This window comes from Musca vetustissima, unplaced genomic scaffold (genome assembly GCF_032173495.1).
Source record: "Musca vetustissima isolate MV318-11 ecotype Yass unplaced genomic scaffold, APGP_CSIRO_Mvet_v1 utg207704, whole genome shotgun sequence".
NCBI classification, from domain to species: domain Eukaryota; kingdom Metazoa; phylum Arthropoda; class Insecta; order Diptera; family Muscidae; genus Musca; species Musca vetustissima.
The window spans coordinates 17,056-36,561 of record NW_026881709.1 but is presented as its reverse complement, the minus strand read 5'-3'; the positions used below and the strand labels follow the sequence as shown (position 1 = coordinate 36,561).

The following is a 19,506-nucleotide window of genomic DNA, read 5'->3' as shown; positions in this document are numbered from 1 at the left end:
TACAGTTTTGGCCATGAAATTTTGAAATCTTTGAGCATAAAATGAAGGACGACACACTGAAACAGTATCCTTGAGAGATGTGTAAAGAAAAATTGGTTTGAATTTATAAATTAAATATATTTTTTTTTTTATAACAACAATAAGTTAAAAATGTAGCTGGAAGATAATTTCCACAGATAAACAAGATAAAGATAAATAATCGCTTGGACTTACACCATCATGAATGATACTCTTGAAGGTATGTTCCAGTTTCTTTTTCAGCCGATACGATTGTAAAATATCAATGATGCCAATGAAGAGCAGCAGGCGTTCGCCCTTTTCACTGCGGGCCGGGATGCCACCGGGTCTGAAAGGGGGAAAAAAGAATTTAATTGTGAAATAATTCAAAATTCGGAAGAGGGTTACTCTATGTTGAAGGAATTTGTCCTAAAAATATTATTGTATTAAAAAAACTACGTCAGTCCACGTCTTGTGTGGGTCCTTAAAAAATATTGTTTAAAAAATCTACGTCAGTCCAAGCCTTGTGTGGGTCCTTGAAAAAATATTCTTTAAAAAATCCACGCCTTGTGTGGGTCCCTGGAGAAATATCCTTTATAAAATCCACGCCTGATTTCTTAAAAAATATCCTTGTCTAAGTTCTTAAAAAATATCCTTGAAAAAAATCCACACCTGAGTCCTTAAAAAATATCCTTGTCTAAGTTCTTAAAAAATATCCTTGAAAAAATCCACACCTGAGTCCTTAAAAAATATCCTTGTCTAAGTTCTTAAAAAATATCCTTGAAAAAATCCACGCCTGAGTCCTTAAAAAATATCCTTGTCTAAGTTCTTAAAAAATATCCTTGAACAAATCCACGCCTGAGTTCTTAAAAAATATCCTTGAACAAATCCACGCCTGAGTTCTTAAAAAATGTTCTTGTCTGAGTGCTTAAAAAATATTCTTTAAAAAATCCACGCCTTGTCTTAGTCCTTAAAAAATATCCCTGAAAAATTCCACGCCTTGTCTGAGTCCTTAAAAAAATTTTCTTTAAAAAATCCACGCCTTGTCTTAGTCCTTAAAAAATATCCCTGAAAAATTCTACGCCTTGTCTGAGTCCTTAAAAAATATCCTTGAAAAAATCCACGCCTTGTCTGAGTCCTTAAAAAATATCCTTGAAAAATCCACGCTCTGTCTGAGTCCTTAAAAAATATTCTTTAAAAAATCCACACCTTGTCTGAGTCCTTAAAAAATATCCTTTAAAAAATCAACGCCTTGTCTGAGTCCTTGAAAAAATATCCTTTAAAAAATCAACGCCTTGTCTGAGTCCTTGAAAAAATATGCTTTAAAAAATCAACGCCTTGTCTGAGTCCTTGAAAAAATATGCTTTAAAAAATCAACGCCTTGTCTGAGTCCTTGAAAAAATATGCTTTAAAAAATCCACGCCTTGTGTAGGTCCTTAAAAAATATCCTTTAAAAAAATCCACGCCTTTAAAAAATCGACGCCTTGTTTAGTTCCTTGAAAAAATATCCTTTAAAAAATCCACGCCTTGTGTAGGTCCTTGAAAAAATATCCTTGAAAAAATCCACGCCTTGTGTAGGTCATTGAAAAAATATCCTTTAAAAAATCCACGCCTTGTGTAGGTCCTTGAAAAAATATCCTTTAAAAAATCCACGCCTTGTGTAGGTCCTTGAAAAGTATCCTTTAAAAAACCCACGCCTTGTGTAGGTCCTTGAAAAAATATCCTTTAAAAAATCCACGCCTTGTGTAGGTCCTTGAAAAATATCCTTTAAAAAATCCACTTCTTGTGTAGGTCCTTGAAAAAATATCCTTTAAAAAATCCACGCCTTGTGTAGGTCCTTGAAAAAATATCCTTTAAAAAATCCACGCCTTGTGTAGGTTCTTGAAAAAATATCCTTTAAAAAATCCACGCCTTGTGTAGGTCCTTGAAAAAATATCCTTTAAAAAATCCACACCTTGTGTAGGTCCTTGAAAAAATATCCTTTAAAAAATCCACGCCTTGTGTAGGTCCTTGAAAAAATATCCTTTAAAAAATCCACTCCTTGTGTAGGTCCTTGAAAAAATATCCTTTAAAAAAGCCACGCCTTGTGTAGGTCCTTGAAAAAATATCCTTTAAAAAATCCACGCCTTGTGTAGGTCCTTGAAAAAATATCCTTTAAAAAATCCACGCCTTGTGTAGGTCCTTGAAAAAATATCCTTTAAAAAAGTCTGACCTGTTTTGATGCTTGAAAAATCCTTCTTTAAAAACCCAACGTCCTTTCTGAGTCCCTGAAATTTTTTCACAAAAAAAATCTCCCAGATTTTGGTTCTCGAAAAAAGTTTTCCTTAAAAAAATCCACGCCTTGTCTGAGTCCTTAAAAAATATCCTTGAAAAAATCAACACCTTGTATGAGTCCTTAAAAAATATCCTTGAAAAATCCACACCTCTTTTGATCCTTGAAAAAGTCTTATTTAAAACCCCTCCCATTTTGGACCTCGGAAAAAGTCTTTGGATTTTGGTCCTTTCGTCACATCGAAACATCATCTAAGCGTGTGTGTGTGTTTTTTACTTACGGCATATCTTCTTCATCATCAATGGGTTCACTCTCAGCCTGTATGCTCTCCATGGCTGTGGAGTGGGCTACCAAACGTTGGCGATTCGAGCGATAGGCCGCACTAAAAATACGAAAAAAATTTTGATTAGTACATCATCCTCCTTAAATACCTTCCTCCCACTCACCTATTGCGTTGTATATTGCTTTGCGTTTCTTCATCCTGATTATCCGACGTTGTCTCTGTACCACGAGCATTATCCTCATCCGATTCCTCGGATTGCGATGATTTGGCCTGCTTTCGTGTCTTCTGTTTTTCCTTTGAGGCCAAATCTAAATTGTGTACACCCAGCAATAGGGAATAGTCCATAATTTTAAATGATTCCAGTACCGTACAATCCCGTTGTATTGTCTTGATCAAGGCCGAATAGGTTTCAGCCTCGAGGAATATACCATTCGGATGCTGTTCCATAAAATCTAAATCCTTAAATGTTGGCGATTTCTTGGCACGTTCCGCTTTATTGGCTTTGCGTTTAAACGTCGATCCTTTCAGATCGTATTTCAGATGCATTTTCACATAGGAAGGCAGCAGATTGTTCATCACCACTAGACGGATGTTCTTGGCATTGTTGGTCTGCAGGCAGTACAGGCCGAAGAACTTCGGCAAAAGGGTACGGGGATTTTGATTTAAATTCATGTAGTAACTGAAAAAAAGAGGAAATTATTTTCTTTTCTTGGAGATCTTTTTAACTTCTTCTTCTCTGCTTACCCTGGCAATAATTTTTGCAAAAATTCCCCTTCCTTGTGCTGCACCGTCTTAATGATAAATTCATCGTCATGCGTCAAATAGAATATGGAACCCGATGCACCCGGATTCGACAGCTCCCGCAATGGTGACGAACACATGGACATCATAAAATCATCCGGCTGGATGCCGAACAAATCTCTAAAGTAACGAAATGCTATCGGCGCATAAATTTTGTAACGAAATTCACTATAGTGGTGGGCAGGCGTAAGGCTAGAACCTTCGGGCGGAAAGACAATACTTTCGATTTCCCAAAAGTCCATCATAAGTAGATCACGTTTTGGTTTAGAGGCTAAACTACCGACCTGTTTGGGTAAAGGGAGACAAAATTAATATTCGAAAGAAAATCGGAAATAAGTCGCATCTTCCGCGCTTACCGTATGCTGTATACCCAATTGTATGGAACCCATAATCTGTGAGGTCTGTATCTTTTTATAGGTGATCTCACCACCCTCACCGACACGCCTATGGCCAATTTTGCGTTCCTTATCACTTTTGGTACGCTGTTTACCCGGGGTCTATAAAGCGAACGAGAGAGGAAAAATTAGTTAATATAAATCGAACTAAAATTTAGATTTTGGGAACTGACCTCCGAAATGGATGAGTCTTGGGCATCTGAAAAATATTAAAAAAAAATAATTAATATAATAAAGTTCAATGATCGAATATGGAGGTTAAAAATGTCTCCATACAAGGAGTAATCCTAAGAATAAACATACTAGTCACTTAAAGGTGAAGAATTGCCACAGAAATCCTCCAGATAAACCAGAGGTATTCTTAAAAAATGTCAGGCTTATTTCAGGGAAAGCTTTGCAGATGGCCTGATGTTCTGGGAGATTTTCAATAGAGAAGCTTGTCTTTAAAAAGCCACGCTTTGTCTGAGTCTTTGAACGTGAGAATCGAACCTAGTTCCGATAGTTTTTTGTACGACTTTTTCTCAATCACATCAATCTATATAGTTCCGACTCCTAGGTAGTTCCTTTTTATCTCTCTCTCTCTCTCTCTCTCTCTGAAAGAGCGAACGGGAACAAATGAAAAATATGAAATTAAAGGTCCGAGATCAGTGAAAGGAACGAGATCAGAAAATTAACTGTAGCAAGTAAAGAACTGGACGTAATTCCTATCGTTCCTTTATCGGAATAGTTCCAAGTTAGATTTGCAAATGTTATGTAAACCCAGTAAGGAAAGTAGTAAAGTCGGACTAGGCCGACTATATGATACCCTTCACCACTTTGGTTATATTCTACATATGTATCCTAACATATGTAGAATATATCTGAACCGATTTCAGGGAAACTTGCCAGAGACTAATTTATATTACATCAGTACGTTGTGTAAATCGGCTTACCTATGGATCTTTTCACGAAGCTTAGCAACATCATTCTAGACTTAATTCAGTACCCTATACCAAATCGAAAAATATATATGGACTTTGGTGCACCAATTACATAAAATCGGACGCAAATATATATGGGAGCTATATCTAAATCTGAACCAATTTTCACGAAACTTAGCACACGTCATTCTAGCCTTAATTCAGTACTCTATGACAAATTTCGTGCAAATCGTACGCTATGCCAAATTTCATGCAAATATAAAGATAATTGGTGCACCAAAGACCCTAGGTTCACCAATTACCGAAAATCGGATGAAAATATATATGAGAGCTATATCTAAATCTGAACCGATTATCACGAAATTTTGCACACATAATTCTAGTAACAATTCAGTACGCTATGTCAAATTTCGTGCAAATCGAAGGATATATAGAGACTTTGGTGTACCATTTACACAAAATAGGACGAAAATATATATGGGAGCTATATCTAAATTTGAACCGATTTTCAAGAAATTTTGCACACATCGTTGTAGACTTGATTCAGTACGCTATGCTAAATTTTGTGCAAATCGAAACATATATAGGTACTTTGGTGCACCATTTACCTTAAATCGGACGAATATATATATATATATATATATTTATCTAAATCTGAACTGATTTTTACGAAACTTAACACACATCATTCTAGACCTAATTAATTACGCTGTGACAAAATTCGTGCAGATCGAAAGATATTTAGGGACTTTGGCGCACCATTTTCCTTAAATCGGACGAAAATATATATGGGAGCTATATCTAAATCTGGACCGATTTCCAGGAAACTTAACACACATCATTCTAGACATAATTCATTACGCTATGCCAAATTTCGTGCAAATCGAACGATATACAGGGACATTGGTACACCATTTACATTAAATCGGACGAAATATATATGAGAGCTATATCTAAATCTGGACTGATTTTCTCGAAACTTGGCAGACATCACTCTAGGCTTAATTCAATACGTTGTGCCAAATTTCGTGTAAATCGGAAGATATAAAGGGACTTTGAGGCACCATTTACATGAAATCGTACGAAACTATATATGGGAGCTATATCTAAATCTGGACCGATTTTCACGAAACTTGGCAGACATCATTCTAGACCTAAATGATTAGGCTGTACCAAATTTCGTGCAAATCGAAAGATATATAGGGATCGTTTACATTAAATCGGTTAAATATATATATGGGAGCTATATCTAAATCTGAACCGATTTTTCCCAATTTCAATAGGATTCGTCCTTGGGCCGAATAAGTGACCTGTGCCAAATTTCATCCAAATCGGATCATAAATGCGAACTGTACTTTGTTCACAAAAATACATGGACAGACAGACAGACGGACGGACTGACGGACATGCATAAATCGACTTAAAAAGTGATTCTATGCATATTCTCAAAAGGAACCATGTGTCTATCTCGTTTCCTTTTGCCTGTTACAAACATATGCACAAAAACATAATACCCTGTACCACAGTGTGGTGAAGGGTATAAAAACGATTCACCCGAAATAGGATTGCTACAAGCCAATACTATGCTACTAACATATATATCTTATAATCAGAAGAATATTGGACAGGTTGAAGTATCCGAGCATCACCTTTCTCTATAAAATTGATTTCTGTTCAATTGCGTTCTCGGCGGATGTATCATTAGCTTTAATGAAAAACGGTTATGACGGATTTTGGATCTGGATCTGAAGTTTTTATTTTCTGCAGATGGCGCCCAATCTATACTAATAAAAGAGTCAAGTGATTGACTGACTGATGAACCGATTCATCAATGCCCTGACGAAACGGCTGAAGCTAGAATCTTGAAATTTTGGGTGAGGGTCTCTCTTGGTCCAAAGGTGACAGATAAGGCTGGGCTTTTGGAAATTCGTACTAGAACGGTACGAAAAGTACTAAATGTGATACCATTTGTATTTGGCGAACCGGTGGAGCTAGAACTCTGAAATTTGGTTTGGTGGTCGTTGATGGAGTGTATGATAGGTGTAGCAAAGGGTTTTTGGAAATTCAAACTATAACTATCCGAAAAGTACGAAAATGTACTAAATTTGGTACAATTCTGTAGAATGTGGCCGGATAGCGCTAAAAACTTGAAATGTGGAATGCGAATTAGATGTAGAGTCTATTTAAGGAGATGGTTTTGAAAGCGTGTACACATGTGTACGAAAAGTACTATATGGTACTATATTTGGTACACATTTAATCTATACTAATAAAATAGTGAAGTGATTGACTGACTGATTTAATGATTCATCAACGCCCTGACGAAACGGCTGAAGCTATAATCTTGAAATTTTGGGTAAGGGTCACTCTTGGTCCAAAGGTGACAGAACGGTACGAAAAGTACTAAAAAGTATTAAATATGATACCAATTGTATTTGGCGAACCGGTAGAGCTAGAACTCTTAAATTTTAAATGAAGGTCACTGATGGAGTGTATGGGTTTTTGGACATTCGAACTATAAGTATTCGAAAAAGTACTAAAATGTACTAAATTTTGTACAATTTCGTAGCATGTGAATGGATTGAGCTAAAAACTTAAAATTTGGAATGCAAATAAGGATTGAAATGTAGGGTATATTTAAGGTGATGGTTTTGAAAGCGTATACACATGTGTACGAAAAGTACTATATGGTACTATATTTGGTACAAATTTAATTTGGAGATAGAAATCGAGCTGGAATCCCGGTAATTGAAATTAACATTACTGTTGGAGTGTAGGATTGGGATATAAACGTAGTTATGGAAATTTGTTACTTATGTGTACGAAAAGTACTAAATCGTACTAAATTTGGTACAAGTTGAATTTTTGAGTGAACCAATAGAGCTAGAATCATGAAATTTGGAGTCAGGATCACTGTGGAGGTGTAAGTTTGAGATATGTAAACGTTTTAGAACTTTGTACTAATGTGTACTAAAATTGGTACAATTTGAATTGTGAATGAATCGATAGAGTTGGAATCCTGAAACTTGGATTTGGGATCACTGTGGGGGTGTAGGATTGGGGTATGTAGGAAGTTTTAGAAATTTGTACTAAGTGTACTAAATTTGGTACAATTTGAATTGTGAATGAACCGATAGAGTTGGAATCCTGAAACTTGGATTTGGGATCACTGTGGGATCTACTGTGTACTAAATTTGGTACAATTTGAATTGAGGGTGAACCGATAGAGTTGGAATTCTAAAACTTTAATTTAGGATAAATGTGGGGGTGTAGGATTGGGGTATGTAGGAAGTTTTGGAAGTTGGTACTACTGTGTATCAAAATTGGTACAATTTGAATTGTGGGTGAACCAATAGAGTTAGAATCCTGAAACTTTGATTTAGGATCACTGTAGAGGTTTAGGATTGGGGTATGTAGGAAGTTTTGAAAATTGGTACTACTGTGTACCAAATTTGGTAAAATTTAAATTTGGGTGAAGCGATAGAGTTGGAATCCTGAAACTTTGATTTAGGATCACTGTGGACGTGTAGGATTGGGGTATGTAGGAATTTGTACTATATGTACTAAATTTGGTACAATGTAAATTGTGGGTGAAGTGATAGAGTTGGAATCCTGAGGTGTGGAGGTGTAGGATTGGTGGGGTATGTAGGAAGATTTGGGAATTGGTACTACTATGTACTAAATTTAGTACAATTTAGTACAAGTTTTGAAAATTGGTACTACTGTGTACCAAATTTGGTAAAATTTAAATTTGGGTGAAGCGATAGAGTTGGAATCCTGAAACTTTGATTTAGGATCACTGTGGACGTGTAGGATTGGGGTATGTAGGAATTTGTACTATATGTACTAAATTTGGTACAATGTAAATTGTGGGTGAAGTGATAGAGTTGGAATCCTGAGGTGTGGAGGTGTAGGATTGGTGGGGTATGTAGGAAGATTTGGAAATTGGTACTACTGTGTACTAAATTTGGTACAATTTGAATTGTGGGTGAACCGATAGAGTTGGAATTCTAAAACTTTAATTTAGGATAGGTGTGGGGGTGTAGGATTGGGGTATGTAGGAAGTTTTGAAAATTGGTACTACTGTGTACTATATTTAGTACAATTAGGATCGGGGTATGCAGGAAGTTTTATTATTTATTACCCACATTCGCCAACGAAGTAGTGGGTAAATGCTAATATTTAGTATAGAGCTTTGAAAATTTCCACATACATTGCTACCACTCCAAGGATGTTTGGCTTTACAAATAGTCCAAGGTTTGGGCATGTTTTTCCAAAAAAAAAGGTTTTATGTCGTGTAAATGCCTCCAACCGAAAATTATCAATATTGGAACAAGTTTCCGGATAGCTCACATATAACAACACCTCCTAAATTTCAGTATTTATAGGCCTTTAAAAAATCTTCGAATAATCGGAATCGTTAAAATTTCTTTGAAAAATCCAAGATTTAAAATCTTGAAAAATACTTCCAATTATTTAAGACTTTAGAGGCCTTAAAAATTCACATTAGAGACCTTAAAAAATTCATTGAATATTCAATCTTCGAGTTGTGGAAAAATCGCATTTAAAAATTCTTCGAATTATCTTAGCTTAGAGATCTTAAAAGAAACCATTGAAACACCCTCGATTCAGAGCCTTTAAAATTCATTTGAAAAAAATCCAAGACTAGAGATCTTCCAATAATTTACGCTTAGGGTTCATAAAAATTCACACTTACAAATTTATTCCAGCTTAGAGACCTTTAGAGACCGAAAATTCCAGCTTAGAGGAGTAAAACGCGTTTAAAGTTTGAGAAGCCCTCTTGCCGCCACTTGATGCTATCACAATAAATCGGCTATATCTTCAAAAATGTTGAAATTTTCACTTGCAGTTTTTATAGGGACAGTCTTGAATTAGTGTAGGTTCGAATTAAATCGAAATACAAAATTAAATATTTTGAAACCGAGAATGAGAGGTCTCCCTAAATGAAATCCAGTCTTTAAGCCCTTTAGAGGCCTTAACAATTCTTCGAATATCTGCGTAAAAAATCTAGGAGTAGATGCCATGCTTAGAGGCCTCTTAAAATTCTTAAAAATACTTTTGATTTTTTTTAAATCTTTTATTAAAAAATTCCCAAAAAAATCGATGTATTAGGGCCTTATAAACGTTTAAGAAATCAATCTATCGGAGCTTTAAAAGTCCTAAAAAATCTAAGAAATTAGAGTTCTATAACAAAAACCCCCAAAAAATATTTCATAAACTCATGATTGTGAGCCCTTACAAGTTGTTAAATTCAATGAAAAAAATTCTTTAAACTCATCACTTGGACCTTTAAAAATTAGCAAAAAAAATCCTCACTTAGGGACCTATAAAATTTTATGAAAATTATTAAAATTCTTCAATAAATACTTCTGGCAATTATTTCAGAATTTATTTAGGTGTTTTTAAAAATTAATAAAAAAGGCGCAAAAGTCTATGTTTTGAATACTTAAAAAAATGTTCAAGAAATCTATCTTTAGAGACTCTAAAATTTCAAAAAAAAAATTTCAGAAATGAGTGCCCTAAAAATCATCGAGGCATTCCTTCGATTTGCACGAAATTCGACATAACGTACTGAATTGAGACTAGAATGATGTCTGCCAAGTTTCGTGAAAATCGGTCCTGATTTAGATATAGCACCCATATATAGTTTCGTCCAATTTGTTATAAATGGTGCACCAAAGTCCCTATATATCCTTCGATTTGCACGAAATTTGGCATAACGTACTGAAATGAGCCTAGAATGATGTCTGCCAAGTTTCGAGAAAATCGGTCCAGATGTAGATATAGCTCCCATATATATCTATATAGCTCCCACATAGAAAATCGGTCCAGATTTCTATATAGCTCCCATATATAGTTTCGTCCGATTTCATGTAAATGGTGCACCAAAGTCGCTATATATCTTTCGATTTGCACGAAATTTGGCATAACGTACTGAATTGAGCCTAGAGTGATGTCCGCCTTGTTTCGTGAAAATCGGTCCAGATTTAGATATAGCTCCCTTTTATTATAGATTGATTTTAAGTAATTGACGCACCAAGGAACCAATAGGTTGATAGAAACATAACGTTCTGAAATTACTATAACCTAACCTGTGACATGTTTGTTTGAAATCGCTTAATATTTGGATAGAGCTTCCATATATATTTCGCCGATTTCAAGTAAATGGGGCATCAAACTCCTCATGTAGTCAGATTGACATCAAATTTTGCACAACTTACAAAATTGAGCATAGAATTACGTAGTTGCGTTTTCTAAAAGTACAGACATAGCCCAACGGATGACCCATTTATATTTGTTTGAAATCGATTTACATACTTTATGGATAGATCTAGGTAGATTCACATTTAGATAAATATCACATATTTTATTTCATCTAATTTCATGTTAATAGTCCTGTTTAATATACCCATAGTGGTGAAGGGTATCATATAGTCGGCCCCGTCCGACTTTACTGCTTTCCTTACTGGTTTTTAATTCATATTTTTCCGTCCAAATCCATAGCCCCCCAAAAATATCACATCATGAGGTTTTATCACAACTCCCTGTTATGATGTTTTTTCTTGTTTTTGCAAGCACAATATTAAAATTCAAACAAATGTCAAAACATCCCCCCAGCTGTCAAAAAACATAAACAAACCACTTTAATTAACATATTCCAGTTGGAAGAGAGGAATAGCGGAAGATAACAAAATATGTGACACATGTTCTCTGTTAACCACTCTCATCATCATGCATTTATAACGGAAACCCGCTCTCTCTCTCTTTGTGATTTTGAGGGCATAACTATTCCAATAGGAATACAAGACATCGTATTCTTGTGTCAGTTTAGCGATTTTCATTGATTTTTTTCTTCGCTGACATTGTAATGATTTTTTTGTCGAAGGGAATATTTTCTCGATTTTTTTTTAAGGAGGAGTAGTATCCCATTCTTTTTTAACAATTTATGATATTAAACTTCCGAACATACACACATAGGGTAACAGATAATACACACACACACGTAGTCATCTATTTTTAATGGCAAAAAAAATCTCTTCCTTTAGGAATTTATGTAATGCAAATTGTGTTTGAAATTTATATTTTTTTTCGTTGGATTTTACCTTCACGGTCGGATGTGAATTTTGTATTAGATGTTGAAGATACATCCGGATCTATGGAGCTAATACCTACTCCTCCCGATGCCATGATGATGGGGAATTCTGTTTCCTCGTTTTTTGCTTTTTAAAAATATGGGTAACAGGAATAATGACCGCTATGCTAGGGTATTATGAATTTTTCTGGGCTAGACTATATTCGATGAGGTTCACTATCACCGCGATATCACATTCATTCGTTAATCACGAATTTCTAAAACACTTTTCCATTTCAATTTTTCACATTTGGGGCAAACATTTTTATACACTTTCTGAATTTTTTTTTTTAATTTTTTCTGTTGGCTTGAGATTGGAAAACGCGAAAAGTAGTGGTGGTTGGTTGATTGCTTGCTTTGGAGGGCGGCGTCAATGATTTTCTATTTTTTTTTTTTTTTTTGACGAAGTAGATGAAAAATTTTTCAATAAACTGAAAACCCCAATGACTTTAATGCAGCGAAAAAAAAAATCGAATTTATATTTTTGCACTATGAAAAATCTTTTGATTTATTGCTTTTCGGGATATCGAACTGTGTACTACCACCGCTGTCGTGTTACTTAATCACTGCCTCATTCACTTGGGTTGGTCGGCGAGGGGGAAGATTTTTCTTTTCTTTGCTATTTTCTTTTTTTTTGCATTTAATTTTTCTTCCTCCAGTGATTTTTTTAATTATTGTATTGAAAACACACAAAAAACTGAACACAAAAACCGATTTTATTTAACCGAAAAAAAACCTTGGAGCCACTCTACTACTCTTGCTGGTGCTGTTGTTGTTTTTTTTTGTGTTGAATGGTGATTTGTCGTCGTCGTTTTTTTACTACTGCTGTCACTACTACTGCATACTTATAGGATAAAAATGCTCTCCTCTGGAAGACAGCTAACTAAAAAAATCCGAACACATACGCGAGAGCAGGAAGAAGAAGAAGCAGCAGCATTAGACATGAAAATATCCCCCAAAAAAATAATATTCCAATACAGACAGACAGCAGGCAAAGCACAGTGTTGCATGGCATTCATTGCTGGGAGAGAGCATAATATCCGGCTGAAGGCTTGTTTCGAACAACGGCAACAACAAAACCAAGTGGCAACGTCGGTCCCAAAATGTCATCGTTGAACATGTGTTTTAACGGTTTTTATGTAAAAAAATAGTTTGACAGCTGTGCTAATAAAGAGAGTAGGGTTAGATAAGGATAGAGAGAGAGAGCGAAGAGAAGAGAGTGTGGACTTTAAAGAGATTTTGAGTAACCAAAAAAACTCCCCCCTTTTCACAACCAAAAAGAAATTTAAAGAAACCCAAACATTATTTTTTTCTAATTTACCTGTTTTCCTATATCCGTTTTGGTTGTTGTTGTTAACATCCACCACCAACACCACCGGTTACCAATGTTACCGCTTTAAAATTTTCAAAAAATTAATTGAAAAATACCCAAAATTTTGGTCTTTTAAAAATTTTGAAAATTTATAAAAAATCGACGTTTAGCAACCTTTGAAAATACCTCAAAAAGTCGTTGCTAAGGGGCTTTTAAAAATTCATAAAAAAATCTACCGAAAAGCGAATTTCGAACAATTAATTAAAAATTCCTCAAAAAAAAAAAAAAAAAAAAAAAAATCGAGTCTTAGGCGACTTTAAAATTCCTGAAATGCGGATATTTATGGGATCTAAAAAAATCATGCGAAAAATCTGATGCTCAATTGACGCTTTAAAATTTTCAAAAATACCCAAAATGTTGGTCTTTCAAAAATTTTGAAAATTTATAAAAAATCCAGGCTTAAAAATCTCCAAAATATCGACGTTTAGTAACCTTTGTATATACCTTAAAAAGTCGTTGCTAAGGGGCTTTTAAAAATTCTTAAAAAAAAATCTACTGAAAAGCGAATTTCGAACAATTCATTAAAAATCCTTCAAAAAAAGGCTTTGGCGAATTTAAAATTCCTTAAATACGGATATTTAGGGGCTTTAAAAAAATTATAAAAAATTATGCGAAAAATCTGATGCTTAGACGACTTTAAAAAATCTTGAAATATGCAGGCTAGGGGCCTCGAAAAATTCATTAGAAAAACTACCCGAAATTTTAGAATTCGTAAAAAAAATCTACCGAAAATCGAATTTCGAAAAAAAATAATTACAACGTAAAAATAAAATAAATAAATAAAAATCGATACTTAGAAATATAGATATTTGATATTTGAAATATAGTCATTTAGAGGGCTTTAAAAATTCATTAAAAAAATTTCCGAAAAATCGTTACTTAGGCGACTTTCAAATTCCTGAATATTTAGAGGGTTTTAAAAAGTCATAAACATCTGATACGAAAATCTATGCTTAGACGACTTTAAAAAGGGGCCGAAAAGGGAATTTCAAAAAAGAAATAAAAATTTCCAAAAAAGAGGCTTAGACGACTTTAAAATTCCTGCAATATAGATATTTAAAAAAAATCTTGAAATATGCAGGCTTTGGGGCCTCTAAAAATTCATTAAAAAAGTACTGGAAATTCGTTGTTAAGGGACCGAAAAGCAAATTTCGAAAAAAATAAAAATTTCCAAAAAAAAAGAGTCTTAGGCGACTTTAAAATTCCTGAAATACGGATATTTAGGGGTTTAAAAAAAAATCAAAAAAAAAAAATCTCCGAAAATCGTTGCTTAGGCGTCATTAAAAATTTTTGAATTATGCATGCTTAGAGGCCTCTAAAAATTCCATAAAAAATTTCTAAAAATTCGTTGCTAAGGGGCTTTTAAATTTTCTTAAAAAAATGTACCGAAAAATGAATTCATAAAAAGTCTCAAAAAAAAAAGAAATAAAAAATCGATTTTTAGGCGACTTTAAAATACCTGAAATATAGATATTTAGGGAGCTTTAAGAATTCATAAAAATCATCCGAAAATCGATGCTTAGGCGACTTTAAAAATTCTTGAATTATACATGTCTAGAGGCATCTAAAAATTCCTTTAAAAAATGACTCGAAAATTAATGTTAGGGTCCTCAAAAAAAAATCCCATAAAATCGATTAATTATTGCCGATACCATCGATACTTAAGAGACTTTAAAAATTCCTCAAAGAATCGATGCTTAAAGGTCTTGAAAAAATAACCTGAAATAATCGATATTTCAGGGTAGTGGCCTTAAAAATGTCTTTCATATTTGTTAAACAATTATCCGAAAAATCTATGAATAGAACATAAATACCTCAAAAATCAAATCGATACGTAGCGAATATTGAAAATCGATCAAAAAGTCGGAGCTTAGGTGGTTTTGTCTGTATTTAAAGAAATGCTTAGAAACCTTTAAAAATTCCTAAAACTCGATGTTTATCGGTCTTAAAAAATCCACTAATCATCTAAGCCTAGGTCACCTTTAAAAATTTATGCTTCGATGTTTTCAAAAAAATATATGAAAATTCCTTAAAAATATATACTTTGAGGGGTTCGATAAATTTAAAAATTTACGATTCGAGGTCTCGTTAAGCTGCACTCATTTTTTAATTTAAAAAAAAAAAAAAAATCCGCACTTAAAGACCTTCAAAAATTCTTGAAGAATTTTCCAAAAGATCCGCATTTAAGTATTTTAAATTCTTTATAAATCTACGCTAAGAGGTCATCCATAATCCTCCTAATCTTTTGAAAAATCCAAGCATCCACGATTCGAAGACTCGATTAACGACCTTCAAAATTTTTTTTAAATTTTAGACAACAAATCCGCTTTAAGGACCTTACAAAATTCTTCAAAAACCCATCTTAAGAACCAAAAAAAAAATGTTTAAATCTTTCATAAATCCGCACTTTAGAACCTTAAACAATTCTTTAAAAATCCAAGCTTCGTGGTCCTCCATATAGTCATGAAAATCCAAGCTTCAAGATCTTTCATAAATTCATTCAAAATTCAAACCTACAGACCTTAAAAAACTCTTAAAAAGTCTACGCCGAGAGACATTTAAAATCAAACTTAGAGGCGTCAAAATCCCTGCTTAGAGCCTTTAAAATGCGAACATAGAGGTCCTTAACATCCACTCTAGGGGTATTTAAAAAAGAAGTCTTTAAAATCTATGCTCAAATTGCATGCATTCTAAGAGGCCTTTAAATATCCATCCATAAAGGTCTTAAAAATATTTGCGACATCTAAAAGAACCCAGAATGCCAATTTAAAGCCTTCAAACTATCGAAAATGGGGCTTGAACCTATATTGAAAATTTAGTTTTGGTTCCTGAAAAAATATTCTTTTACAAATTCCCTGCCTATTTGAAGTCCCTAAAAATCCCCGCATATTAGAGGACCTTAAAAATATTCTTTTAAAAATTCTCCGCCTATTAGAGGTCCTTAAAAATATTCTTTTGAAAACTCCACGCCTCTGTAAGTCCGTGAAAAAATATTCTTTAAAAAATCCACGCCTCTGTGAGCCTTTGAAAAAATATTCTTTAAAAAATCCACGCCTCTGTGAGCCTTTGAAAAAATATTCTTTAAAAAATCCACGCCTCTGTGAGCCTTTGAAAAAATATTCTTTAAAAAATCCACGCCTCTGTGAGGCTTTGAAAAATTATCCTTTAAAAAATCCACGCCTCTGTGAGCCTTTGAAAAAATATTCTTTAAAAAATCCACGCCTCTGTGAGCCTTTGAAAAAATATTCTTTAAAACCCCGATCTAAAATATTTTAAAATACCAAATAATGGCAACCCTTCTCCCCCCTCCCACCTATCCTCACTTTAAAATCGAGACAGACAGAGAGAGAGAAAGCAGAGAAAAAGCTAAATCATTAATTTTTATTAACGGTTCATTTGCCGAATAATGTCGTCTCAGTGGCACAGTAGGACAGGACCTTTTTGTGTAGTGAAATGGTTTGTTAAGCAGACACATACATACAAACACACACGCACCCAAACACTTGGACAAACAACATCCCCACAATCATTTTCGAAGCAAAGGAGAGTGGAAATCAGATAACGTTTATGTTTTACGAGTTTTATGACACTGACACTAATTTAAAAGTCAGGAACTTTAACGTAAATTAGACTTTCTGGTCTGGTCCGTTCTGTTTTGTGGAAAAGGACAGTTTACACAATTGTCGTCACAAAAAGGATATCAAGATAATTATTATTAAATGATTTTCCTTTTCAAAATAAGGAAACTATAAAAATTAAGAGAACATAATTCAGTTGAGTGGTAGAGGTAGGAAAGGGAGGCTTTTAAAGAGGTGGGAATAGGTGAAGTTGATTTAAAATGTTAGAATAGTGAAGGGGGGACCTATGGTGCTGCTCTTTAATAATTAAGAGTAAAGCGATTGACTGACTTAACGATTCATCAACGCCCAGACGAAACGGCTGAAGCTCGAATCTTGAAATTTTGGGTGAGGGTCACTCTTGGTCCAAAGGTGGCAGATAAGGCTGGGTTTTTGGAAATTCGTTCTAGAACGGAACGAAATGTACTAAATGTGGTATATTTGTATTTGGCGAGCCGGTGGAGCTAGAAATTTCGATTGAGGGTCATTGATGGACTGTATAGTACATGGATCAAAGGGTTTTTGGAAATCCCAACTATAACTATCCGAAAAGTACGAAAATGTACTAAATTTGGTGCAATTCCGTAGCATGAGAACGGATAGCGCTTGAAATTTGAAATACGAATTAGGGTTGAGAAGTGGGGTCCATATAATGAGATGGTTTTGAAAATGTGTATGTGTACGAAAAGTACTATATGGTACTATATTTGGTACAAATTTGATTTGGAGATACAAATTACCGTGGGAGTGTAGGATTGGGATATGACACGTAGTTTTGGAAATTTGTTACTTATGTGTACGAAAAGTACTAAATTGTACTATAATTGGTACAATTTGAATTTGGGTGAACCGATAGAGCTGGAACAATGTAATTTTAGTTGGGATTATTGTTGAGGTGTAGGATTGGTGTATGTAGGAAATTCGTACTAATGTGTACTATATGGTACCAAATTTGGATTTGGGTGAACCGATAGTGATGGAATCTTGACATTTGGAGTTAAGATCATTGTTGAGCGGGTTGAAATGAGCTAATTAAGAAGTTTTGGAATTTCCTACTAATGAGAACTAAATTTGGTACAATTTAAATTATCAGTGAACCGATGTTGGAAGTTTTGGAAATTTGTACTAAATAGTACAAAATGTGAACCGATTGAGCTGGAATCTTGAAATTTGACGTTATGATTACTGTTGGGGTGTAGGATCGGGCTTTTGTGGAATGTTTTGGAAATTTGTACTAATGTGTACTAAATTTGGTACAATTAAAATTTTGGGTGAACCAATAGAGCTGGAATCCTGAAATTTGGAGTTAGGGTCACTGTTGAGGTGTATGATTGGGATATACGTATAGAAAGTTTTGGAAATTCGTACTAATGTGTACAGAATGGTACCAAATGTGGATTTTGGAGTGTAGCATCGGGTACTAAATTTGGTACAATTTGAATTTTGAGAGAACTAATGGAGCTGGGATCCTGAAATTTGGAGTTAGGATCATTGTTGGGGTGTAGGATTGGGCTATGTAAAAAGTTTTGGAAATTCGCACTAATGTGTACTAAATGGTATCAAGTGTGGATTTAAATGAACCAATAGAGCTGGTTAATATTTAGGGGATGAAATGGACCAAATACTTAATTTTTATCGGGGTTTTCTGGTCGCTCCAGAGGTCGCAATTGTGATCCAAACATCGCGAATTTTTATATGGAGAAGGATATTGGGCCTATTAAAATTGGGAAAAATCGGTTCAGATTTATATATAGCTCCCATATATATTTTCGTCCGATTTATGGTAAATGGGGCACCAAAGTCCCTCTATATCTTTCGATTTGCACGAAATTTGGCACAGAGTACTGAATTAGGTCCAGAATGATGTCTGCGAAGTTTCGTGAAAATCGGTTCAGATTTAGATATAGCTTCCATATATATTTTTGTTCGATTTAAGGTAAATGGCGCACCAAAGTCCCTCCAAGTCTTTCGATTTGCACGAAATTTGGCATAGAGTACTGAATTAAGTGTAGAATGATGTCTGTTAAATCGCTTCAGATTTAGATATAGCTCCTCTTATATAGTTTCGCCGGATTTTAGGTAAATGGTGCACCAAAGTCCCTGAAAATCATTCGATTTGCACGAATTTCGGCATAGCGTACTGACTTAAGTCTAGAATGATGTCTGCTAAATTTCGCGAAAATCGGTTCAGATTTAGATATAGCTCCTATATATAGTTTCGGCCGATTTAGTGTAAATGGTCCACCAAAGTCCCGGAAAATCATTCGATTTGCACGAATTTTGGCATAGCGTACTGAATTAAGTCTAGAATGATGTCTGCTAAATTTCATAAAATTCGGTTCAGATTTAGATATAGCTTCCATATATAGTTTCGCCCGATTTTAGGTAAATGGTGGGCCAAAGTCCCTACATATTTTTCGATTTGCATGAATTTTGCCATAGCGTACTGAATTAAGTCTAGAATGATGTGTGCCATGTTTTGAAAAAATCGGTTCAGATTTAGATATAGCTCCCATATATATTTTCGCCCGATTTTAGGTAAATGGTGCATTAAAGTCCCTGAAAATCTTTCGATTTGCACGAATTTCGGCATAGCGTACTGACTTTAGTCTAGAATGATGTCTGCGAAGTTTCGTGAAAATCGGTTCAGATTTAGATATAGCTCCTATATATAGTTTCGACCGATTTTAGGTAAA

The 19,506-nt window shown here is 34.4% G+C and overlaps 1 protein-coding gene across 1 annotated transcript; it reads right to left on the bottom strand.

Moving 5' to 3' along the window:
* Positions 1–6: 6 nt before the first annotated feature.
* On the bottom strand, positions 7–11,877 carry LOC133327681 (phosphatidylinositol 4-phosphate 5-kinase type-1 alpha-like; the record flags this gene model as incomplete). Its single annotated transcript, XM_061536238.1, has 8 exons — positions 11,793–11,877; positions 3,922–3,947; positions 3,710–3,850; positions 3,297–3,637; positions 2,716–3,231; positions 2,550–2,651; positions 214–346; positions 7–69 (listed from the first exon to the last, which is right to left on the bottom strand). Coding segments are annotated over exons 1-8 (1,407 nt in total), but the record flags the coding sequence as incomplete, so codon positions are not given.
* Positions 11,878–19,506: the final 7,629 nt, after the last annotated feature.